The 26909-nt window shown below is 41.8% G+C and overlaps 1 protein-coding gene and 1 pseudogene across 3 annotated transcripts in view; one reads left to right on the plus strand and one right to left on the minus strand.

Moving 5' to 3' along the window:
• NBEA (neurobeachin) overlaps positions 1-26909 on the minus strand; it is a 990744-nt gene that overhangs the window by 875389 nt on the left and 88446 nt on the right. For all 3 annotated transcript variants that reach the window (XM_059684425.1, XM_059684424.1, XM_059684423.1), the window contains exons 5-6: positions 23453-23574; positions 21646-21772 (exon numbers count right to left, since the gene is read on the minus strand). In XM_059684425.1, the coding sequence (XP_059540408.1) occupies positions 21646-21772; positions 23453-23574 (249 nt within the window). The remainder of the gene's footprint in view (positions 1-21645; positions 21773-23452; positions 23575-26909) is intronic.
• On the plus strand, positions 9982-11027 carry LOC132225887 (nuclear prelamin A recognition factor-like; annotated as a pseudogene).

The raw sequence follows: 26909 nt of genomic DNA on the forward strand, positions 1-26909 counted from the left end.
AACTGCCATCTTGCAATCTGGTACCCCATGGGGGATGTTGGAGAGCTGGTTTGGGCCCGATCCCCACAGGCCTGGCCAAGGGACCCCACCTGCCAAAGGGACCCCACTCACTCCGCAGATGACCTTTGATCCATGGTGCCACCCCAGGTGTGGCTGGCTGAGGAGGGACCTCGAGGTTGGCTCCAGGGTGTGTCTGGCCTGTCTTGCCCAGTCCTGCCCTGCTGGCCATCTTCTAATTAATTTCCTTTCCATGTGCACGAATCTGTGCACTGCGGCACTAGTCCTACATAATAAAAGCCTAATATGCAAATTGACCAAACAGTGGAACAACCAGTCAGCAGCAGGGTGATCCGGGGGCAGCGGTGACCAGCAGTGGCGGTGGGGTGATAGGGGGGCAGAACCGCTCCCCAATCGACCGCCAGTTGCCTGCCACAGAGGTTTATTCTGCTCGGCTGCACCAGCCTTTCTACTTTTAAATTCTGGTTCAACCAAAGCACTTGTAAAACCAAGGTGATAGGGAGCAAGTGCCCTTCCCACTGGACGCAAGAACTTGAGTTCCTGTCTCATGTGCATCCCCAGGTCGCCAGCAGATGCCTCCATGACCAGGGGCCATGACCCAGGAATGGGCTAGCCAAGGAGCAGGCTCTTCCTCCCTGTGCCACCGCTGGGGCTGTGCACCCTCCCTGCCTCCTTCCACCTCGGGACCCACGTCCCTGAACGCCAAGACAGCAGTGGCCAGCAAGTGGGCCACCAACCCAAGCATCAAGCCACAAAGACCGAAAATGCACCCCCAAAGCCTTCAGCTCCTCTTGAGCCCCCATCCACCCTGCCCCCAACCTCCCACGGACCCTCTCCCCAGCCAGACCCACTCCTGATCGGCCCCACCAGGGACCCTGTCAGGTAGGAGGAGGGAGCCCAATTCCTCCAGGCCGGCATCTGCAACAGAATATGTCTGAAGACCAAATGATATATGTAAATTCGATTTGGCAAAGTAATAGCTAAAATTCATGTCATTGAATTCCAGAAACACGGACTGCCTCTGCTCACATATTATTAATATTAGACAGTGAATCCAAATTATGAATGGAAGATGGTATTGGCCATATAGTTAAGGCAGAAATTCCAGATGTAGACCAATGTTCTCGACTTTTTCAAATTGTAAAATCAACTATCGACCACGTGGAATACAAAATCCAAATAGTCCATGTATGGAAAAGGGAAAATGTTCAAAGGGATATCCAAGAAAATTTCGAAATGCAACCATTGGAAATATTGATGGCTATCCCAAACACAAACAAAGATCTGGTAGCACCATGTCTATTGGAAATAAAGTTGTCGATAACACTTGGATTGCCCCTTATAACCTGTATTTACACCTTATATATAACTGTAATATAAACATTGAAGTCTGTACATCCATTAAAAGTGTAAAATATTTATTTAAATACATCTAAAAGGGAAATGATTGTGCAAATATTCAAATTTCTGAAAAAAAAATATTATCAATCATGATGAAGTACAGGACTTCATGACTCCAGGTATGTGAGCGCTCCTGAGGCTGTTTAGAGACTTTTTGAAATGCGAATTGCATGACCAATCTCATGAAATCATAAGATTAGCTATTTATTTGCCAAATGACCAGAATTTGTATTTTCATACTGATGATTTTGCTGAAGTTATAGATAGCGCTAAAAGGCATAACTCGACTGTGATGGCTTGGTTCTTATTGAATAGAGAAGATTTCAATGTGAGTAATTATTATTATTGGGGGATTCAACGACATTATGTGTTTAATAATTCCTCGTGAAGAAAATGCCAAAAGGACAGAAATAAAGTATTAGGTAGACTGTTCACTGTGAGTTTTAGAGAACCAGAATGATATTACTGTAAGACTTTTGCTTCTGCATGTAAAAGGTGTGATAAATTTTGCTGATTTGCACACCGTAGAAGGTGTAATTTATGATACATTTCATGAAGCTGCTAAACACCAAGAATTATTAATGGGCAGCACTATCTGGAAAGATATGACTGACGATGCAATCATCCTTAATATGGCCAAACAACTACGGCAACGTTTTGCATATATATGCATGTTTGGATGTCCTTCTGATGCAGACTAATTATGGGATGAGACTAAATCTCATTTTATTGAAGATTTTTGTTGGAAATTATACTGAAGAGAAGGTTCCTGTGTGAACTGTGAAATGCATGGCCTTAACAAAATTCAGGAGGTATTCACATTGCATGGAATGAAATGTTCACATTTCAAACTTCCGGGCTATCCTTTATTAATGAATACATATACATTGAGAAATCGTACTAGCGATAACAGGCAGAGGTTTTGATAAATTCTCTGAATGATGAACAGTTGGCAGCCTTTCAGACTATAACTTCAGCCATCGAAGATCAAAATGTTTTTTCTTGGATGGTCCAGGTGGTACTGGAAAAACATATCTTTATAAAGTTTTAATACATTATATTAGAGGTCATGGTGGTAATGTTTTACCCACAGCATCTACAGGAATTGCTGCAAATTTATTTCTTGGTGGGAGAACCTTTCATTCCCAATATAAATTACCAATTTCATTACACGAAACTTCAATTTCTAGACTCAATATAAAGAGTGAAGTTGCCAAAACCATTAAAAAGGCCCAACTTCTCATTATTGATGAATGCACTATGGCATCCAACCATAGATAGATTACTAAAATAAATTATGAATTTGAATGTTGGATTTGGTGGGAAAGTTCTCCTCAGAGGGGATTTTTGACAATGTCTCAGTATTGTACCACATGCTATGCGATCAGCAATATTACAAATGAGTTTAAAGTACTGTAGTGTTTGGGGATATTTCAGAACATTCTCTCTTAAATATGAGATCAGAGGATTCTGCTTATAGCGAAAGGTTAGTAAAACTTGGAGATGGCAAACTTGATAGCAGTTTTCATTTAGGAATGGATATTATTGAAATCCCCTGTGAAGTGATTTGTAATGGATCTATTATTGAAGCTACCTTTGGAAATAGTATATCTATAGATAATATTAAAAATATATCTAAACGTGTGATTCTTTGTCCAAAAAATGAACACGTTCAAAAATTAAATGAAGAAATTTTGGCTATATTTGATGGAGATTTTCACACATATTTGAGTGATGATTCCATCGATTCAACGAATGATGCTGAAAAGGAAAATTTTCCCATCGAGTTTTTTAATAGTATTACTCCTTTGGGAATGCCATGTCATGAATTAAAATTGAAAGTGGGTGCAATCATCATCCTAGTGAGAAATCTTAATAGTAAATGGGGTCTTTGCAATGGTATTAGATTTATTATCAAAAGATTGTGACCTAGCATAATCGAAGCTGAAGTATTAACAGTATCTGCGAAGGAGAGGTTGTTCTGATTCCAAGAACTGATTTGTCCCTGACTGACACTGGCCTCCCATTTAACACTAGATTGCCCAAGGAAGTCATTTTGACTGCTTTTTAATTTCAATTAGAAAAATAATTATGTATATAAGGACACAATGTCTTAGAATTTTGTGACTTTTTGTACAACATATAAATGCGTTTATTAATAATTATAGTTACCTCCCCCTCCTTCATTTCCGGTATATATGTATATGTGTTATACCTATATTGCCCAAAAGCAGTCATTTTGACTGCTTGGGAAATTTTAAATAATCAAATGACTCTTATTATTGAATTGAGTAAATTTCTTATATGACCAGTTCGGCTCTGTATTGAAATAACAGTTTTCATTTTTTTTCGATTACCGTCACATGATAGCATACAAGTACATGATAAATTGTCGATACTTGATAAGTTGCAGTTGCTCAATAAGCTAAACTAGTACTTGGTATTCGAATCTTTATGCAGTGATACTTGTTCTAATAAGTTGTTTATTTTATTTCTTTTGCGCCCGAAATTCATGAAAGAAATGTCGAATAGAAGTGAGTTATTGGAAAAGCTAAGGAACATAAGTGAAGAGTGCTCCGATATTATTCTTTCACAATGCAGTCATTTTGACTGCTTTTGGGCAATATAGGTATATACTAAATTTCAGTCTTTCTAGTGTTAAATTAATTCGAAGACAGTTTCCTGCGATGCCAGCATTTGTGATGACTATTAACGAAGCAGAAATTAGTGAAACTTTCAATCTCAGGAAATAAAATTCAAGACTACTAGTATTAGCTGAATCTTTCTCAAAAAAAGTCTCTCTGTATTACCAAATCTGGAAGTTTAATTTTGTTTTATAAAAAAAGCTAATCTGTATATATAAAAAGCCAGTGCCTGTGACAACTGTGAGGACCAAACAACTGGTCACATCCCCCCCACCCTCTCGCCTGCCCCCCCCGCCCCCGCCTGGCACTCAGGCTCCTATTGATCAGGGGATGGCTAAAGGGGGAACTGGGGTGAGTGGCTTGGAGGGGACTGTTGAGTGGGCAGAAGACAGACCTCTTGGTCCCTCCTCCTGACCCTCAGGCTCCTATCAATCAGTGGTGGTGGGGGGGCAGAACTGGGGACTGGCTTCCATAGTAGTCCTCAGGTTCAATCTCCAGAGGGCAGGCCAGGCACCAACGGACCAGCACCACCGGCACAATCCTGACAGCACTGCCGGCCTCCTGGAACTTGGTCTTGGGCACTGTGGCCGCTTCCCCTCCTTAGATGCTCCACAAGGAAGAAAGGATACTGCCAGCAGCACCAGGGGCAACCAGCAGTGACTGCTCTCCCTGTGCTTCTTTCAGGTCACTTGAGCCAGCCCCCAACCGCCCTGATCCAGATGAAGTGTGAGTACCACACACAGAAGGAATGTAGCAAAAAAACAAAAACCGATGACTAAGAGAATGCCGCAGTCAACATCTGGTATCCAGCTTAGGAGAATGGGGAAAAGGCAGAATTCCATAAGTTGGCCAATGCCAAGATATTTCTGAGTGACTTCCTGGCGTGTAACAGGTGTGTGACTGCAGAGGAAGGAGTCCAAGTTTCACAGCAGAACACCAAGGACTTCTTCCATGTTCTGAACCTTATAAGAAATGTGTTGAAAGGATAACCAAGATTGACAAACCTCTAGCCAGGCTCACCACGAAGTGAAGAGAGAGGACCCAAATAAACAAAATCAGAAACGATAGAGGCGAAATAACAACAGACCCCACAGAAATACAAATGATTGTTAAAAAATACTATGGACAGCTCTACTCCAACAAACTAGACAACCTGGAGGAAATGGACAAATTCCTAGAAAAATACAACATTCCAAATCTCAATCAGGAAGAATCTAAAAATCTCAATAGGCCAATAACTATGGAAGAAATTGAAGCAGTCATCAAAAAACTTCCAGCAAACAAAAGCCCAGGACCAGACGGTTTCACAGGAGAGTTTTACCAAACATTCAAGGAAGAACTAAAACCTATTCTCCTCAGACTACAACAAAAAATTCAAGAGGAAGGAACACTTCCAAGCTCATTCAATGAAGCCAGCATCACCCTAATACCAAAACCAGGTAAACACAACACAATGAAAGAGAATTACAGGCCAATATCCCTCATGAACATAGATGCCAAAATCCTCAACAAAATCTTAGCAAATCAGATCCAGCAGTACATCAGAAAGATCATATACCATGACCAAGTAGGATTTATCCCAGGGATGCAAGGATGGTACAATATCCGCAAATCAATAAACGTGATACATCACATAAACAAATTAGAGAAAAAAACCACATGGTCATATCAATTGATGCAGAAAAAGCATTTAAAAAATCCAACACCCATTTTTGATAAAAACTCTCAGCAAGGCGGGAGTAGAAGGATCATACCTCAACAAAATAAAAGCCATATATGACAGGCCTACAGCCAACATCATACTCAATGGACAAAAACTAACACCATTTCCCCTAAGAACAGGAACAAGACAGGGATGCCCACTCTCACCACTCCTGTTCAACATAGTACTGTAAGTATTAGCCATTGCAATTAGGCAAGAAGAAGAAATAAAAGGCATCCAAATTGGAAAAGAGGAAGTAAAACTGTCCTTATTTGCAGACGACATGATATTATACATACAAAACCCTAGAGACTCCATCAAAAAGCTACTAGACTTAATACATGAATTTGGCAATGTAGCAGGATACAAAATTAACCCCAAGAAATCTGAGGCATTTTATACACCAATAGTGAACTTTCAGAAAGAGAGATTATAAAAACAATCCCATTCACCATCGCACCAAAAAAATTAAGCTACCTAGGAATAAACTTAACTAAAGAGGTAAAAGACCTCTACTCAGAAAACTACAGGACGTTGAAAAAAGATATAGAGGAAGACATAAACAGATGGAAGAACATACCGTGTTCATGGATTGGTAGAATCAACATCATCAAAATGTCCATACTACCCAAAGCAATCTATAAATTCAACGCACTTCCCATTAAAATACCAACGGCATACTTCACAGATCTAGAACGAACTCTCCAAAAATTCATCTGGAATAAAAAAAAGACCCCGAATAGGTGCAGCAATCCTGAGAAAGAACTAAGTAGGTGGCATCTCAATACCAGATATCAACATGTATTACAAAGCCATTGTTCTCAAAACTGCCTGGTACTGGCACAAGAGCAGACATATAGATCAATGGAATAGAATAGAGAGCCCAGAAATTGGCCTGAACCAATATGCTCAATTAATATTTGACAAAGAAGGCAAGAACATACAATTAAGCCAAGATAGTCTCTTCAATAAATGGTGTTGGGAAAATTGGACAGATATATGCAAGAAAATGAAACTAGATTACCAATTTAAACCATACACAAAAATAAACTCAAAATGGATAAAGGACTTAAATGTACGACAGGAAACCATAAAAATACTAGAAGAATCCAAAGGCAACAAAATCTCAGACATATGCCGAAGCAATTTCTTCACTGATACAGCTCCTAGGGCACTTGAAACTAAAGAGAAAATGAACAAATGGGACTACATCAAAATAAAAAGCTTCTGCACAGCAAAAGAAACCATCAACAAAACAATGAGAAAACCCACTGTGTGGGAAAACATATTTGCCAATGTCATATCTGATAAGAGCCTAGTCTCCAAAATTTATAGGGAACTCATACAACTTAACAAAAGGAAGATAAACAATCCAATCAAAAAATGGGCAAAGGACCTAAATAGACATTTTTCAAAAGAGGACATTCAGAAGGCCAAGAGACATATGAAAACATGCTCAAAGTCACTAATCATCCGAGAGATGCAAATCAAAACAACAATGAGGTACCATCTCACACCTGTCAGACTGGCTATCATCAACAAATCCACAAACGACAAGTGCTGGAGAGGATGTGGAGAAAAAGGAACACTTGTGCACTGCTGGTGGGAATGCAGACTGGTGCAGCCACTATGGAAGACAGTATGGAGTTTCCTCAAAAAACTGAAAATGGAACTCCCATTTGACCCTGTGTTCCCACTTCTAGGAATATATCCCAAGAAACCAGAAAGACCAGTCAGAAAGGATATATGCACCCCTACGTTCATAGCAGCACAATTCACCATAGCTAAGATCTGGAAACAGCCTAAGTGCCCATCAGTAGATGAATGGATTAGAAAACTGTGGTACATCTACGCGATGGAATACTATGCTGCTCTAAAAAGGAAGGAACTCTTACCATTTGCAACGGCATGGATGGAACTGTAAAGCATTATGCTAAGTGAAATAAGCCCGTCAATGAAGGAAAAATACCACATGATCTCACTCATTCATGGATAATAGAGACCATTATAAACTTTTGAACAATAATAGATACAGAGGCAGAGCTGCCTCAAACAGATTGTCAAACTGCAGCGGGAAGGCCGGGGAGGGTTGGGGGGCAGGAGGGAGGGGGGTAAGAGATCAACCAAAGGACTTGTATGCATGCATATAAGCATAACCAATGGACATAAGACACTGGGTGATAGGGGAGGCTAGGGGACTGTCTAGGGCGGGGGGGGAAAAAATAGACACATATGTAATACCCTTTGTAATACTTTAAGCAATTAAAAAAAATGGAAGATAAACAATCCAATCAAAAAATGGGCAAAGGACCTAAATAGACACCTTTCAAAAGAGGACATTCAGAAAGCCAAGAGACATATGAAAACATGCTCAAAGTCACTAATCATCCGAGAGATGCAAATCAAAACAACAATGAGGTACCATCTCACACCTGTCAGACTGGCTATCATCAACAAATCCACAAACGACAAGTGCTGGAGAGGATGTGGAGAAAAAGGAACACTTGTGCACTGCTGGTGGGAATGCAGACTGGTGCAGCCACTATGGAAGACAGTATGGAGTTTCCTCAAAAAACTGAAAATGGAACTCCCATTTGACCCTGTGTTCCCACTTCTAGGAATATATCCCAAGAAACCAGAAAGACCAGTCAGAAAGGATATATGCACCCCTACGTTCATAGCAGCACAATTCACCATAGCTAAGATCTGGAAACAGCCTAAGTGCCCATCAGTAGATGAATGGATTAGAAAACTGTGGTACATCTACGCGATGGAATACTATGCTGCTCTAAAAAGGAAGGAACTCTTACCATTTGCAACGGCATGGATGGAACTGTAAAGCATTATGCTAAGTGAAATAAGCCCGTCAATGAAGGAAAAATACCACATGATCTCACTCATTCATGGATAATAGAGACCATTATAAACTTTTGAACAATAATAGATACAGAGGCAGAGCTGCCTCAAACAGATTGTCAAACTGCAGCGGGAAGGCCGGGGAGGGTTGGGGGGCAGGAGGGAGGGGGGTAAGAGATCAACCAAAGGACTTGTATGCATGCATATAAGCATAACCAATGGACATAAGACACTGGGTGATAGGGGAGGCTAGGGGACTGTCTAGGGCGGGGGGGGAAAAAATAGACACATATGTAATACCCTTTGTAATACTTTAAGCAATTAAAAAAAATGGAAGATAAACAATCCAATCAAAAAATGGGCAAAGGACCTAAATAGACACCTTTCAAAAGAGGACATTCAGAAAGCCAAGAGACATATGAAAACATGCTCAAAGTCACTAATCATCCGAGAGATGCAAATCAAAACAACAATGAGGTACCATCTCACACCTGTCAGACTGGCTATCATCAACAAATCCACAAACGACAAGTGCTGGAGAGGATGTGGAGAAAAAGGAACACTTGTGCACTGCTGGTGGGAATGCAGACTGGTGCAGCCACTATGGAAGACAGTATGGAGTTTCCTCAAAAAACTGAAAATGGAACTCCCATTTGACCCTGTGATCCCACTACTAGGAATATATCCCAAGAAACCAGAAAGACCAGTCAGAAAGGATATATGCACCCCTACGTTCATAGCAGCACAATTCACCATAGCTAGGATCTGGAAACAGCCTAAGTGCCCATCAGTAGATGAATGGATTAGAAAACTGTGGTACATCTACGCGATGGAATACTATGCTGCTGTAAAAAAGAAGGAACTCTTACCATTTGCAACGGCATGGATGGAACTGGAGAGCATTATGCTAAGTGAAATAAGCCAGTCAATGAAGGAAAAATACCACATGATCTCACTCATTCATGAATAATAGAGACCATTATAAACTTTTGAACAATAATAGATACAGAAGCAGAGCAGCCTCAAACAGATTGTCAAACTCAGTGGGAAGGCCAGGGAGGGTTGGGGGGCAGGAGGGAGGGGGGTAAGAGATCAACCAAAGGACTTGTATGCATGCATATAAGCATAACCAATGGACATAAGACACTGGGGGGTAGGGGAGGCCAGGGGACTTTCAAGGGCGGGGGGGAAAAAAGGGATACATATGTAATACCCTTTGTAATACTGTAAGCAATAAAAAAAATAAAAAAATAAAAAGTTACTGAAAAAAAAAAAGAAATGTGATACCTAACAGTACAAGGTGCTAGCAGTATCTATATGTCCTCAGTCTCTGCCTTATTTTGCTGCTAAATTCAACCTCAGTGTCCCTAATGCATCCAGAAGACTCTGCGGCTTCCTCGAAAGCCTTGGTGCACACTGTCTTTGACATAAAGATAGCTGCAGACTTTAGCATCCTGGAGAGTCAGAAGGAATTTGTGCATCGGTACTGCCAGCACCGTGAAGAAGAGCCCTGGCTACCCATGCTGACCTCCGCCTGCCCTGGCTGTGTCTGATATACAGAGCGCATGCTGAGTCACCCCATCACCCCCCACCTCTGCATGGCCAAGTCTCCCCAGCAGATCATTGGCTCTCTGGTGAAGGACTACTTCACCAGATGGCAGAACCTGTCCCCAGACAAGATTTTCCACATCACTGTGGCCCCGTGTTATGACAAGAAACCGGAGGCCCTTCGAGAAGATGTTCCCACAGTGTTGCATAGTTCCTGGGGTGCCGAATGCATGTTAACCTCAGGTGAAAATGTCCAGATAATGGAGCAAAGTGACCTTGCCTCGAACAACACTGCCCTGGACACATTGTTTGGAGATGTGAATGAAGAAGAGGTGAGGCTACACGAGGGTGCCAGCTCCGACGGGTACCTGGTGCACATCTTCAGGCACATGGCCAAGGAGCTGTTCAACAAGGACGTGGGGGTGCTCACCTACCGCACCCTGAGGAACAAAGATTTCCAGGAGGTCACCCTTGAAAGGGATGGAGAGGCTCTGCTGCGCTTTGAGGCTGCTTACAGCTTTCGGAACATCCAGAAGTGGTCCTGAAGCTGTAGAGGGGCAAGTTCCCCTGCCACTTTGTAGAGGTCCTGGCCTGCACCAGTGATGCCTAAGCGGCAGAGGTCAGGCCCAGGTGGAGGACTGCTGTGGCAGATGGAAGGCATCTACGCTGCCATCCTCACAGTGTGGCCCCCGGAGACCAGGGCCCATGTGCAGGAGCTGTACCAGGAGTGGCTAGGCGGCGGGGGCGACTCCCCCAGGCCCAGGCGAACCTGCACACTGCCTAGCAGGGCCCCGGACAGCCTGCCAGGACATCAAGTGGTAATGGTCCAGCAGACGCCCGGTCTGCAGGCTGCCTGAGGAGGGATGTCAGACACGTGAAGGAAAGGCTTAGCATCTCTGTCATCGCTTTGGTTTTCAGAATTCCCTGCTCCCCATCTGTTGGCTCCCTCCCTCTGAGGAGCGCTGTCATCATCACATGGGTGCAACTGGAATATTGTAGCTCGAGAGGATTGCCCCAATGCACGTATCCTTTTGTCGAACAATGAAAAAACCCCAAAGAACAAGAATGGAGACCAACTACTGTTCTTTAGGCTTAAAAAACCCCCAGAAATGTCCTGTGAAGAGCTGAGACTCAGTTCTGTCCACGCACCTCAGAGAGATTCAATGAGGAAATGGCTCGGTTTGGCCCTGACTTTACCCACTTATGTTACTCTTTAAGGTGTCTTTGCCACAATGTGAATAAACTGCCACCTTTTGGAATAGGGGCTCATACGAAAGTCTGCATTCCCAACTGTTCTTGAAACAGATCTATGGTCTGCAGCTGTGGCCACCATCCTGAGACCAGGTCCTGTCGACCAGGTCCTGTCTCTGGGAATCAGGGGGCACTGGAGTGGAGGCCCCCCACTCTGTGCCCTTTTTCATTCAAGGATTGAGCTGAACTCACTTTGGGGGAGGCCTGGCAAGGGTGACAGGTGTCACAGATGGAAGGATGGAGAATGGAGAGGCAGATACCCTACTTGGTCCCTCCTGGGTGGGGTCAGGCAGATGAAGGCTGGCCAGCCTGCCCCACTATTGGGTGAGATAGTGTCCTCTGTGTCCACCTCTCACCCCATGGGCCCAGCCACTCCCCTCATCTCTGAGAAGCCCTTTGCATTCCACAACAGTGTGTTCTGCCCTCACATGCTGCTCGCCCTAAATGAGAAGGAAGAGAGCATTTGGCCCACAGACAACTACACAGAAAGATACACAGCCATCATAGAGCCCAGTACCCCATGCCAGTTAGGGTCATCCTGTGAAGTGAGGCCTGTGGCTGGCCTGGTGTTGGTTTCCAGAGCACTTAGATTTTGTTACCATGTGGGTAACATTCTTGAACCCCACAGCCTGTTAGAGTTCCCTCATTCATGTGTTATTGTACCTGTGCACCCATCTGGGTTGATAGCTGGGACATTGTGTGAAATTACCTATTTTCTGCTTTCAATCTATTTACAGTGGGGTTTCAACCTCTGTGGTAACATAGATCCATTTCTGATTATGGAATAAACAGCTGAAGTGTCAAAAAAAAAGTGGCTGTTAGGTGGCTCCTGACAACTGGCAGGAACATCTGCGGGACGGATCCGGATCCCAGGCTGGCAAGGGTGTTCCACTGCCCGCCTGGAGGGCTGATTGGGTCCTGGCTACCCCCCACCCCCGTTGGGACCCTACTCTCATGCACCGGGCCTCTAGTTATCTATAAATCCATGGTGCACAACATACACACACATACACAACCAAACTACTCTGAAGTCCTAATTTCCAGTCGAAAAACTGATTCTGTTACCTAAACCAAATAAGGTTACAGGAAGAGGGGGGAGAAGAAAAAGAAAAGGGGTAGGAGGGATTAAAAGAGAAACAGCAAAAGGGGAGGAAAGAAGGAAATGAAATAAATGAGTAAAAGACAAAATGGAGAAGGTAAGGTGGGAAAAGAGAATGATGGAATAGGAAGAGTAAAAGGAAGTAACGGGTGAGAAGAAAACAAAATTGTAATTTAAGTAACATTTCTGCAAATATTCTTCATAAAATATAATTCCTTAAAGCTACAATTAAAGTGAGAAAGTTCATATAAAAGTTAAGTGATGAGGGAGGGACTGAGCAAAACAAAACCAAAAAAAAGGGGAAAAACTCATGTACATGGATGAGAGTGTGGTGATTGTGTGGTGGGGGGAACAGAGGGTCACCCCAAAACACAATCAGTTTGGGTGGTGTGTGTGTGTGTGTGTGTGTGTGTGTGTGTGAGTGTGTGAGGGGCAGTTAGATATCCCAGGAGCCCAAGGGGCTGGCAGACCAGGCTCTCCTGGAGGGGGAGCCACTGCTACCGCTGCATGCACTCCACAGGCGGCTTGGCTCTGGTACAGAAACCACACCATCTTGAAGGGGCAAGCAGATGGGGCTAACAGCCCAGCCTCACCACCATAGAGACTGGCCTTGGACACCATCCAAGGCTGCACAGTGATTCACAGAGTGTATGCCACCCCAGCCAACTTCACACTAACTCAGCCGCAGACTTGGGACCCCCACAGTGAGTTGCCGATTGCACCCCACCCCAGCTAAGGAAGTGCTGCCTCAGCCATGAACTCCAAGATGCCCAACTCTGTGGCTGTGGGCTCTGGAAGCCCTGCAATGAGCCACAGAGTGCACACCACATGGCCTGGGCTATGGAATCTCTTGCACACTGGTGAGACCTCAGGCAACCCTTGCCACAGGAGCTGGGACCCCGAGCACATCCACAGCAGCTTGCACTACAAGTTCGGGTGAGTCACATAGTCAGACAACCTATGAAGAGACTCCATTCATGAACAAGACAATAACATTCAAGACCCAACTATATCAGGAGAACCTAAATAAACCAAGTAGGGGCTTTGCTAAAACACTCAGCTCAGGAGATCTAAGAGACTGCACCACTGGGGCCCACAAAACACCTATTACCTGGGACCACTGCAAAAAATCTGGGTGGCATAGCAGTTTGATCTAAAACATAGAAACAAATTCAACTGGATTGAAATAAGTGGGGAGTCAAAGAAATAATCCTCAAAGGCAAGAAAAAGAGGAATCGCCAGAAAAGTAACTAAATGAAATGGAGGCAAGTAATTTCTCAGAAAAAGAATTCAGAGTAATGGTTATAAGGATGCTCAAGAATGTGGATGACAAATACACACAACTCAATGACATAAGGAGCTGAATGAAAAATTCACCAACATGAATAACAATTAAGAGGATATGAAGAACAATATAGATTCAGTAAAGAAAACAATGGAAAGTTTCAACAGTAGACAAGCAGAAGCTGAGTACAGAATCAGCGAGTCAGAAGACCTTGTAGTAAGAAACACCCAAACAGAGCAGCTACTAGAAAAAAAAATTAAAAAGAAGGAAGGGAGTCTAAGGGAGCTTTAGGACAACTTGAAACAAAACAACGTCGGAATAATAGGGGTACAACAAAGAGAAGAAGCTGAGCAAGTAACAGAAAACCTGTTTGAAGAAACAATGACAGAAAACTTACCAGACTGAGGGAAGAAAAGTCACACAAGTCCAAGAAGCATGGAGATTCCCAAGAAAAAAGAACCCAAAGAGACCCACAACAAGATATAAGATAATTAAATTGGCAAATGTAAAAGTCAAAGACAGAGTCTTAAAAGCTGCAAGACATAGACAGAAAGTTACCTAGCAGGGAGCTCCCATTAGAGTCCCAGCCGTGGGCAAACTATGGCCGGCGTTTGGAATGAATAAAACTAAAAAAAAAAAAAAAAAAGACCGTACCCTTTTATGTAATGATGTTTACTTTGAATTTATATTAGTTCACACAAACACTCCATCCATGCTTTTGTTCCGGCCCTCCGGTCCAGTTTAAGAACCCATTGTGGCCCTCGAGTCAAAAAGTTTGCCCACCCCTGCATTAGACTATCAACTGATTTCTCAACAGAAACACATTAGGTCAGAAGGGAATGTAATGAAGTATGTAGTGATGAAAAGCAAGGGACTGAATCTGAGAATACTCTATCCAGCAAGGCTATCATTCAAAATTGAAGGTGAAATCTGGAGCTTCGCAGACAAAAATGTCTAAGGGAGTTTATTACCACCAAGCCACCAATGCAAGAAATGCTAAAGGGACTATTGTACAAAGAAGAAATAGAAAGGGAGAAACAAACACAGGCATAAAAAATAAAAATGGCAACAAACAAGTATCTATCAATAATAAGCTTAAACAGAAATGGATAAAATGCTCCAATCAAAAGACATAGGGTAGCTGAATGAATAAGTAAACATGACCCATCCTAATATATAAAAACTCAGGGTTCGAACAACCGACCGAAGGCTCGACCAAACACAGGAAAGTCAGTCCTGCAGTCAGTGCTGGATTGCCCTAGCACTGAGAGAGGCCCGGAGAGAAGCCCAAAGAGAGAGGCAGGGTCTGATCCGCAGCCTTCTTGGCAGCTGTTGATCAGCCATTGCTTCTCTCTTTCTCTCTGGACTTCGCCAGCAGCCGCACCTCTGTTTCTCTCCCGCGGAGGATGCTGATTAGCCACGCCCCTCTGATCAAGACCTGAGATAGGCATGGAGATGCTGACTGGCATAGAAACCAACCAATCAACCAAATCTGGGTGAACTGTGAGGACCTAATGGCTGCCTAGAAGGTGGAGCTTTTGATGCTGACTGGCATAGAAACTGACCAATCAGAACCAAATTGGCCAGCAGGGGAGGGCCGTTGAGGGCAACCAGGCCGGCAGGGGAGGATAGTTGGGGGCGAGGTCAGGCCGGCAGGGGAGGCCCGTTGGTGGTGAGATCAGGCCGGCAGGGGAGAGCAGTTAGGGGTGCGATCAGGTCAGCAGGGGAGGGCAGTTAGGGATGATCAAGTAGGCAGGCAGAGGCAGTTAGAGGCAATGAAGCAGGCAGGCAGAGAGGTTAGGGGAGATCAGGCAGGCAGACAGAGGGGTTAGGGGGAATCAGGCAGGCAGGCAGAGGCAATTAGGGGTGATCAGGAAGACAGGCAGGTGAGCGATTAGGAGCCAGCAGTCCCAGATTGCGAGACAGATGTCTGACTACCAATTTAGGCCCGATGTGGGATTGGGCCTAAATTGGCAGTCAGACATCCCTCAAGGGGTCCTCTATTGGAGAAGATGCAGGCTGGGCTGAGGGAACCCCCCCTCCATGCACAAATTTCATGCACCGAGCCACTAGTATATATATAGTAGAGGCCTTGTTCATGAAATTTGTGCACAGGGTGGGAAGGGGTCCCTCAGCCCGGCCTGCACCCTCTCGCAGTCTGAGAACCCTCCAGGAATGTCCAACTGACTGCAGGATGGGGCCTAAACTGGCAGTCAGACATCCCTCTCGTAATCCAGGACCGCTGGTTCCTAACCGCTCACCTGCCTGCCTGCCTGATCGTCCCTAACCACTCTGCATGCCAGCCTGATGCCCCTAACTGTTCCCCTGCTGGCCTTATCATCCCTAACTGCCTCTGTCTGCTGGCCTGATTGCCCCCTAACTGCCCTCCTCTGCTGGCCTGATCGCCCCTAACTGCCCTCACCTGCTGACATGATCACCCCTAACTGCTCTCCCCTGCTGGCCTGACCGCTCCTAATGGCCTCTGCCTCGGCCCCCACCACCGTGGCTTTCTCCAGAAGGACATCCAGAAGATATCCAGTCTAATTAGCATATTACCCTTTTATTAGTATAGATATATGCTGTCTACACGAGACCCACCTCAGAACAAAGGACTCACACAAACTGAAAGTGAATGAGTGGAAAAAAATTCTTCAGGCAAATGGAAATGAAAAAAAAGGTAGCAGGATACAAAATCAACATCCACAAATCAATGTAATTTTTATGCACCAATAATGAACTCTCAGAAGGAAAAACTAAAAAAGCAATCCCACTTAACATTACAACAACAAAAACAAGATGCCTAGGAATAAACTTAAATAAGGAGGTACAAAACCTGTACTTGGAAAAGTATAGGACATTGAAAAAAGAAATAGTGGAAGAGCCCAGATGGCAATGCTCAAGGGTTGAGCATCCAGGAGGTCAAGGTTTGAGTCCCAGTCAGGGCACATGCCTGAGTTGTGGGCTTGATCCCCATTGTGGGTCATGCAGGATGCAACATATCAAAGATTCTCTCTGATCACTGAGGTTTCTATCTTTCTCTTCCTCTCACTTCCTCTCTGAAATCAATAAAAATATATTTTTTTAAAAAGAGCCCTAGCCAGTTTGGCTCCGTGGATAGAGTGGCAGGCTACAGACTGAAGGGCCCCAGGTTCAATTCTGTTCAAGGACATATACCTAGGTTACAGACTCCTGGCCCTGGTCGAGGGTATGGGGGAAGCAACCAACTGATGTGTTTCACTACCACATCGGTATTTATCTCTGTCTCTCCCTCTCTCACTGTCTCTAAAAATCAATGGGAAAAATATCCTTGGATGAGAAAAAAAAAGAGAAAGAAACAGAAATAGAGGAGATAAAAAACAAAGGAAAGCATATATCATGTTCATGGAGTGGAAAAATTAACATCACTAAAATGTCTATACTACCAAAAGTAATACCAGATTTAAAGCAATCACTATTAAAATACCAATGGTATACTTTACAGAGCAAGAACAAATACTCCAAAAATGCATATGGAACCATAAAAGACCCCAAATAGCTGTAGCAATCTCTCCAAAGAAGAACAACATAGAAGGGTTCACAATACTGGATACCAAACTACACTACAAAGCCATTATAATCAAAACAGCCTTGTATTTATACAAGAGCAGGCATATCGACTAATGGATCAGAAAAAAAACAAAAAACAAAAAAACAAGGAAATTGACCCACACCATTGTGGTCAATTAATATTTGACAATAGAGGCAAGAACATACAATGGAATAAAGACAGTCTCTTCAACAAATGGTGCTGAGAAAACTGGACAGACACATGAAAAAAATGAAACTAGACCACAAATTTACACATACACAAGAATAAACAAACACCAGGTGGATAAAAGACTTAAATATAAGGCATGGAACTATAAATGTCTTAGAGAACAGGAGAATATAGGCAGTAAAATCTCAGATATCTCATGTAGCAATATGTTTATGGATATATCTCCTAGGGCAACAGAAACTAAGGAAAAAATAAACAAATGGGACCACATCAAAACAAAAAGCTTCTGCACAGCAAAAGAAATCAACATGAAAAGGAAACCCATTGTATGGGAGAACATATTTGCCAATGATACATCTGATAATGGGTTAATATCCAAAATATTTAAAGTATTCATACAACTCAACAAAAGAAAGACAAACAATCCAATTAAAAAATGGGCAGAAAACCTGAACAGACATTTCTCCAAAGACGAAAAGCAAATGGCCAAGAAACATGGAAAAAATGTTCAAAGTCACTAATAATCAGAGAGATGCAAATTAAAACCACAGTGAGATAATGACCTCACATCTGTCAGAATGGCTATATCATAAAAAATCAACAAACAAGTGCTGGCAAGTTATGTGGAGAAAAGAGAACACTAGTTTACTGCTAGTTGGAATGCAGATTGTTGCAGCTACTATGGAAAACAATATGAAGTTTCCTCAAACAATAAAATATGGAACTTCCATTTTACCCAGTGATCCCACTTTAGGATATATCCTAAAAACCCCAAAACACCAATCAGAAATATATGCACCCCTTTGTTTATAGCAGGATCATTCACCATTGCTAAGATTTAGAAACAGCCCAACTGCCCATCAATAGATGGATAAAAAAGCTGTGGCACATGTACACAATGGAATAGTATGCAGCAGTAAAAAAGAGGGATCTCATAAATTTGGGACAGCATAGATGGATCTGAAAATATTATACTAAGTGAAATAAGCCAAACTGAGAAAAATAAATATCACATCATCTCACTTATATGTGGAATCTAATGAACAAAATGAACTGACCAACAAAGTAAGACCTGAAGCAGGGAGGTATAGAACAGACTGACATAACTCCACGTGGGGTTGGTGGAACAAGAAGAGATAAAGCAAAGAACTTATATAATTACTAGAGGCCCAGTGCACAAAATTCGTGCACGGGGGAGGGGTGTTCCCTCAAACCGTCCTGCGCCCTCTCCAATCCAGGACCCCTCAGGGGATGTCCAACTGCTTCTCACAATCCGTGACCACTGGCTCCTAACCACTTGCCTGCCTGCTTGATCGCCCCTAACTGCTCCCCTACCGGCCTGTTTGCCCCTAACTGCTCCTCTGCTGGCCTGATCACCCCTAACCACCTCTGCCTTGCCCCCTACCCAGGACCCAGGACCGCAGGCACCCAGGACCCAGGCCAGCTTTGCCCGAGCCGGCCACAGGGGACCGTGGGCAGGCGGCTTGGCCGAGGCTGCAGCCACAGGTGCCCAGGAATACGGAGAGGCGGCTTGTCCCTCTACCAGGCCACAGCCACAGGTGCCTGGGACTGCGGAGCGGGCGGCTTGTCCCTCTCTCTCCTTGGCGGCAAGCGTAGCCGCTGGAGACCGCAACCATGGGGACCACTGGGCATGTGGATTGTCCCTCTCCAGGGCCGCAGGCACAGGCACACCCACTGTCACTCAGGACCACGGGGTGTGCAGCTTGTCTCTCTCCCGGGCTGCAGGTGCAGGCTCAGCCGCTGGTGCCTGGGACTATGGGGTAGGCAGCTAGTCCATCTCCCGGGCCGTAGCCCCAGCCACTGGAGTCCGGGACTACAGGGTGAACGGCTTGTCCCTCTCCAGGACCGCAGCCCCAGCCGCTGGCGCCCAGGACCATGGTGCCTGTGGATTGTGCCTTTCCCGGGGCGCAGGCGCAGGCTCAGGTGCAGCTGCTGACGCCCGGGACCACGGGGCGGGCGGCCGTCCCTCCCCTGGGCCACAGCCTGGCTTGTCCCCATTCCTCTCTCGTGAGCTCATTTGTGCCTGGCTGGTCCCCATTCCTAACTCCCCAGTGTTGAATGTCTGAGCCGTTACCGCATGACAGCATGAGGGCATAACAATCATTTGCATATTAGCTCTTTATTACATAGGAAATGCATAGCCCAAGAACACTGGCAATAGTGTAGTGAAGATCTGGAAGGGGGCAGGTAGGATCTGTGAAAAGGGAGGACAAGGGGGGTAAAATGGCAGATATCTGTAATACTATCTATAATAAAAGTGTAATATGCAAATTGACCAAATATCCAAACAGTGGAACAGTAGTCTGGACTACCACGCTATGACACGCACTGGCACCAGGCCAGCCAAGGCAGGTGCGATGCAATTGGTCAGGGGCCTGGCCATTGTCCCATGATCGCGCCACAGAGGGAGGCCCAGACCACCAGCAGATGGAGCGACGGATCACGGGGCTCCCAGACTGTAAGAGGGCACAGGCTGGGCTGAGGGAATCCCCGTTACCCCCCCACACACACCCTGAGTGCATGAATTTCGTGCACCGGGCCTCTAGTCCTATATAATAAAACCCTAATGTGCAAATCGACCAAACGGCGTAACAACAAGTCACTATGACGTGCACTGACCACCAGGGGGCAGACATCAATGCAGGAGCTGCTCTCTGGTGGTCAGTGTGCTCCCACAGGGGGAGCACCGCTCATCCAGAAGCCGGGCTCATGGCTGGTGCAGTGGTGGTGACAGGCCTAAGCTGGCAGTCGGACATCCCCTGAGGGGTCCCAGACTGCAAGAGGGCAGGCCGGGCTGAGGGACACTCCCCCCCCCCCCAGTGCACGAATGTTATGCACTGCGCCTCTAGTCAACTATAAAAAATAGAATAAAAAATATTTCATGGGCCCTTCCAAATTTAGGAGGCACTAGTTTTTCCTTGTAGAGAAAATGAGGCAATAAAAAATTCGTATTATTAAAAAAAATCAAAATGGGACTTAAGAACATGAATGAACATGGCACTGGAAATAGTAAATTCAATGTTACATATCTGAGATTGAGCAATCATAAAGATATCCACATGGCAAATCTCAGCGGTAGATGAGAATATAAGAATTGAGTTCTGGAGATAAAAATAAAAGTTGAAAGCTATCATGAAACTGAATAAAAATTCCCCCAAATCTGTAAACTCCAGAAAAGCAAGGAGATTGTCTGTTTTGTTCACTGTCATATTCCCCAGTGCTTACACAGTGTCTGGTACTCAATTAAATACTCAATAGATTATTCTCCCTTATCTGAGAGGGTTATGTTCCAAGACCCCGAGTGAATTCCTGAAACCTTGGGTAGTATGGGACCCTATATATAGTATGTTTTTTCCTATCTATATTTTTTCCAGCACATATATACCTACAATAAAAGCTCTTTTATAAGTTAGACACAGTGAGAGATTAATATACCTAATAATAAAAGAGAGTAATAATAACAATATACTCTAATAAAAGTTATATAAATGTGGTCTCTACCTGATAACCAATCAAATAACCAAGATGGCTAGTGAATGACTAGAGGGGGATAGCTTATATACACACAGATACCATGAACAAAGAGATGATTCACCTCCAGGGTAGGGTGGAGCAGGAAGGCACAGATATGATCACACTACTCAGAATGGTGCCCAATTTAAAACTTATGAATTATTTCTGGAATTTTCCATTCAATATTTTTAGATCACAGTTGCCTGGAGGTAACTAATACCATGGCAGGCAAAACTGCAGGTAAAGGGATACTATTCTAACTATTATCTGAAAGAATGCAAGGGACTAGATCACAGTGAGAGAGAATGAAAGAGAGAGAGAGAGAGAGAGAGAGAGAGAGCGAGCGAGCAAGAGGTCAAGAGCCTGATGTTTTATGTCAAAAGTTAGACATAAAACTAGCAAGAGAATGCAGACAAGGATCAGAGGAAATAATTAGAAGTTATGAGAAAACCATTAAAAGAATATTACAGAAGTCTTAATAGGTGAGTTTTAAGATAGTAGGAATGGTTCATTGTGTCATTCTCAATAGACATATTTACTTATACCTACTTTGCGTGGTTGAAAATCATATTTCACACAGTGCTGAAAACCTTTTCCTTTGGACTTCAGTGATGTGACTATTAGACAGTTCCCAACAAAATGAGCAGAGTAGCCAACTCCTTTGCTAGTACGAAAACTATAAAGAAAATTAAGAGTAGTATAATATCCTCTGATACAAAGAACTATGTATCTAAAGTTTATTATATAAATAACACAAAATATTATAAAAATAAAACTTTTACCAAATAGAGGCTAAAACATAAAAGGCTTAGAAAACTAAAAGAAATAATTTAATTTAGAAAAATAGAAGACAAAAGAAACATTTAAAATTTCAATTTTAATACATAAAATTAAAGTAATGGTCTATAAAAGCCTATCAAGTCAATTACATCTACATTTAAGAACTATCTGGAATTAGCAAATTTTAAAAATCATTCATGCAGTTAATGTTTCAAAAACAACTTGTTACATAATTTTACTGTATCTTAAGGAAGTAGGATAGAAGGCATCAATGGGGAATAAAGAGGGACATCTATAATACTTTCAACAATAAAGATAAATGTTTTTTAAAAACTTACAAATTTTTTAAAAATGTCAGTCAACTTTAAAAAATAATGTAGGTAATCAAGCAATGGAGTACATTTTAATTTTTATTATTTTTAAGTATAATATATAATCTTTTTTAAAGTAAATATTTTATATTTAATGTTCACATTATTACAGATGTCCTCCAATTCCCACTCTTTGCCCACCTTCATCCAGTACTCCCCCTCCCCTGCCCCTCTGGCTATGTGACTATGAAATATAGTTATTTTCTTCTAGAGGGGTAATTCTTCCTAGCTATAAATTCAACCCCCATATAAAAATTTATATATGTTTTGAAAATGACAGTATTATTGAAATAAATAAATGTTCTCCTAAAATGACCATTCTGAAGTTCAACCCAATTTATGTTTGGAAATTCAGATATTTGTTTAAATTTTTGTAATAAAGATTACAAGCTATTAATAAACCACATTTTCACACTCGCATTTCAGAGCCAGTCAATGCAGAAAAAGCAATTTAAATATTATTCTTTCATTAAAACCTATGTGATAGTTACTACTAATATCTTCATTTTACAGTTGAAGACACCAAAGCAAAGGATAAAGTAAGTAATGAAGACAGGACTGAAACTCAGGCAGTCTTATTTCAAAACACTGACTGTATTAAATGAATTAATATTTGTAAGCAATTAGAATACCTACTATGTAGTAAGGCAATCAATGCAAGTTTCATAGTATTACTGTGCATTACTGGTAAACTAAAATTACCAAGCTCTCAGTCCTGTCAGGTCAATCCATCATTGGGTTGAGCAACTCATTCTGTTACTTATCTACCAAGTAATTATTCTTAACTAATTATAATTTCTTACAGGGTTGTTATTAATATTTTATAACATATCCTGATTATGATCACGGAACAAAATAAGTAAAAAGGCAAAGTGAATGAAATCAAGTAGGAGTTTTGGTTTTGTTCCCTCTCCTTGATCAGAAACTAACATCTTCACTAAGAAACCCACAATTGATCTATATTGGTACGACAGTACAGAGAAAGTCTGCAACCCTTGACTCTTAAATGTAATGGAGGGTGGGGGGGAAACTGTAAATGCAAAAAAATATGGAGACAACAGCAAAAGTTTTTTAAATATATAATTAATTGACTTAATTGTCTCTATCATTTTAACATATACTTTAATATATTAATGTTAAATTTACTATATTTACAAAATTGAAATACTTAAGACAAATGTACTGAAATTAAATATCTTACTTACCAATAAAGATAAGGTTTATCCTTATCAACATTAATGTTATTTAATGGATCCATACGAAACCAAGTGTTCAGGGTAAAGCCATTCTGATAAGGCCACTTTGCAATAGGAGGCAATGCAATTGCCTACAGGGCAATGAAAAAAGATACAAAAGTATTAGTTAAAGAAAATGTGACAGCAACCACGATCAGATATGAATTTTACAGATAAAAAAATAGTGGAGGAATAAATATCAGAAAATCATGGTAAATATAAAAATGTTAAATAGTATCTTATAAAAATAATCTATAAATATTATTTGTTGGCTACAGAAGCATTGCATTTTCTAATAGTAGCTGAATGAAGTTTCATCTCCAGGTTACATAAGTTTCAGACTCCAAGAAGTTCTCCAGTTTCACCACTATATAGACCCTTATTAATATGCCTAAGAATTTTCAGTTTTCTGTGGTATCTGTTAGGTTTTCAGTAATATTTCATTTGATTAAAGGAGGTTGACTGAAACTTTGAATCCAAAAACAACTCTGTGAGAGAATGTTAATGGAATCAATATTGAAGAAATGTAAGTATTACGGGGTAATTAATGCTCATAATACTGAAACAAAAGAAGGAAAATCATAAGATTTATTATTAAGAAACTTCACCAATAAAATTTATGACTGAAAAGGACCAAGACTCACTCATTAAGTAGGAAAGGGATCATATAGTATTCCATTGATAATAGTAATTTTAAAAATCTATCCATTCTAAGGAAAACTGAGAAAGTGGTTGATTACTTGAATTGATGTGAACAAACATCTGAGTGGATTTACTTATCTTCCTATGAGATATACAAATTCCTATCACCTAAAAGATAATTATCCATTATGCTTTTATGACTGATCTGTTCCCCCAATCAGATCCTTCATATTGCTGAGTGGATAATGACCTTTTTCTCAAATATAAGATAGCTTTGATATTAAAAATCTTCTGCATATAGAATAAAGCTTAAATTTCTTCAGGTTATACAAGATCTTCAAACACCCTATGGCTCCAAAAAACCCTTTCAATCTTATTCATTTCTACTATCTTATTCCATATTCCAAAGTATACCTAAATATGACAGCTGCTCCACCTGTTCTGTTACAACTCCCCTTTTTGTATATAATACCCCTTCTGTCCAAAAGACTTCTTCCAGCAAAATTACAAGCATCCCTCAACACTAGGATTATCTGTGAAGCTTTCCTGGACTTCGCCCTAGCTTGGCTGCTTTTTTCATTGTTTTCTCATAGCACTTAGTGAGTAAATCTACAGTAGCTTACTATTAACTAGATGTTTTTACATCTGTCTACCCATTAGAGTTCCTTAAGAGTAAGGAATATAATTTAGACTCCCAGCATGTGACATAAGACATAGAAAACATTCATTATATGATCAATGGAAAAATCTCAATGTACCAAAGATTTATAAGAGCTTGCTTTAAAACTAAAAATAAAACAGAAACACACACAAACACATACATAGATACACAAACAATCCTATACAATAAAAGCCTAATATGCTAAGTGTCTGGTTGACCGGTCCGCCTTTCAACAAATCAAAGCATAATATGCTATTGATATGCTAAGGTCGCTCAACTACTAACTATGATGTGCACTGACCACCAGGGGGCAGATGCTCCAACCATTAGGTTAGCTTGCTGCTGGGGTCCAGCCGATCAGGACTGAGTGAGACAGGCCAGACATGCCCTGGAGCCCTCCAGCGGTCCCTCCCCAGCTGGCCAACCTCCCGTGTCTCTCCCCGGACCCAATGGTGCACCAGTGGGTCCCTCAGCCTAGCCTGTACCCTCTTGCAATCTGGGACCCCTCAGGGGATGTCAGAGAGCCTGTTTTGGCCTGATCCCACAGGTCAGGCCGAGAGACCACACTGGTGCACAAATTCATGCACCGGGCCTCTAGTTTCAAATAAAGAACCAAACCCAGAGCCCAGCTGGCATGGCTCAGTTGTTGAACATCAACCCGTGAACCAGGACATCACAATTCAATTCCTGGTCAGGGCACATTCCCAGGTTGTGGACTCGACCCCCAGTGGGAGTATACAGGAGGCAGCCAATCAATGATTCACTCTCATCATTGATGTTTCTGTCTCTTTCTCCCTCTCTTTTCCTCTCTGAAATCAATAATCTATAGCATTTCCATTTACTAGCCAAAAGTCATATATATTATTATATGGATAAATTTAACAAAAGACTTTTAAGATTTGTATGCTGAAAACTACAAAACGCTGAAAAGTCAAAGAAACCTAATAAAAGAGGAGATATACTGTGTTTATGAGCGGGAAGACTGAAGAGTGCTAAGAGATCTATTATCTCCAAAACTGTTCTATAGTTTTAACCATCAAAATCACAGCAGGCTTTTTATAAAATCTGGTAAATTTACTCACAATGTATATGAAAATGCAAATAATATAGAATAGCCAAATTTATATTTAAAATAAAGAACAAATTTGCAGTACTTATACTTCCTGATTTCAAGAACTACTATAGCTACAACAATAAAGATAATGTGATATTGGCATAAGGATAGCTATATAGGACAAAGGAACAAAATGGGGAGTTCATACAGTTTTTGAGAAAAATGCCATGGTAAGCAAATGTGAAAAGAACTGTTTGTTCACAAATAGTTAAGGAAATACTTCAATATTAATATATAACACAAATAAAACTTAATCTCCAACCTTCCCTCCCTCACACAATGTTTTTAAAATTAGCACAAAAGTGATCATAAGCCTAAATGTAAGAGCTAAAACAACACAGCTCTTAGTAGAAATAATAAGAGAAAAAAATGTCGTGATCTTATTTTCTGTTATTACAAAAGCATATGCTATAAAAAAAATTTTAATTAAACAAAATTAAAATCTTGATACTATAAAAAATGTTATGAAATTAAAAAGACATGCCACAGGTTAAGAGAAACTATTTGACATATACATATCTGACAAATTAACTATACCCCAAATATACATTAGAACCTTACCCTTAGGATAGGAAAACCAATTTTTTATTATTTTTATTTTTTTTAAATATATTTTATTGATTTTTCACAGAGAGGAAGGGAGAGAGATAGAGAGTTAGAAACATCGATGAGAGAGAAACATCGATCAGCTGCCTCCTGCACATCTCCCACTGGGGATGTGCCCGCAACCCAGGTACATGCCCTTGACCGGAATCGAACCTGGGACCCCTCAGTCCGCAGGCCGACGCTCTATCCACTGAGCCAAACCGGTTTCGGCGAAAACCAATTTTTTAAAATAAACAGAATATTTTAACACAAGTAGAACAAAAGAAGACATAAGACTGGCTAATCAATGCATGAAAAAATGCTCAACATCATTAGCCATGAGAACAATACATAATTAAAACTACAAAAAAAAAAAACTGCAATGAGGTGCACCACTAACATAATCAATGAAATGACTCAAATTA

This window comes from Myotis daubentonii, chromosome 2, assembly GCF_963259705.1.
Source record: "Myotis daubentonii chromosome 2, mMyoDau2.1, whole genome shotgun sequence".
Classification (NCBI taxonomy): Eukaryota; Metazoa; Chordata; class Mammalia; order Chiroptera; family Vespertilionidae; genus Myotis; species Myotis daubentonii.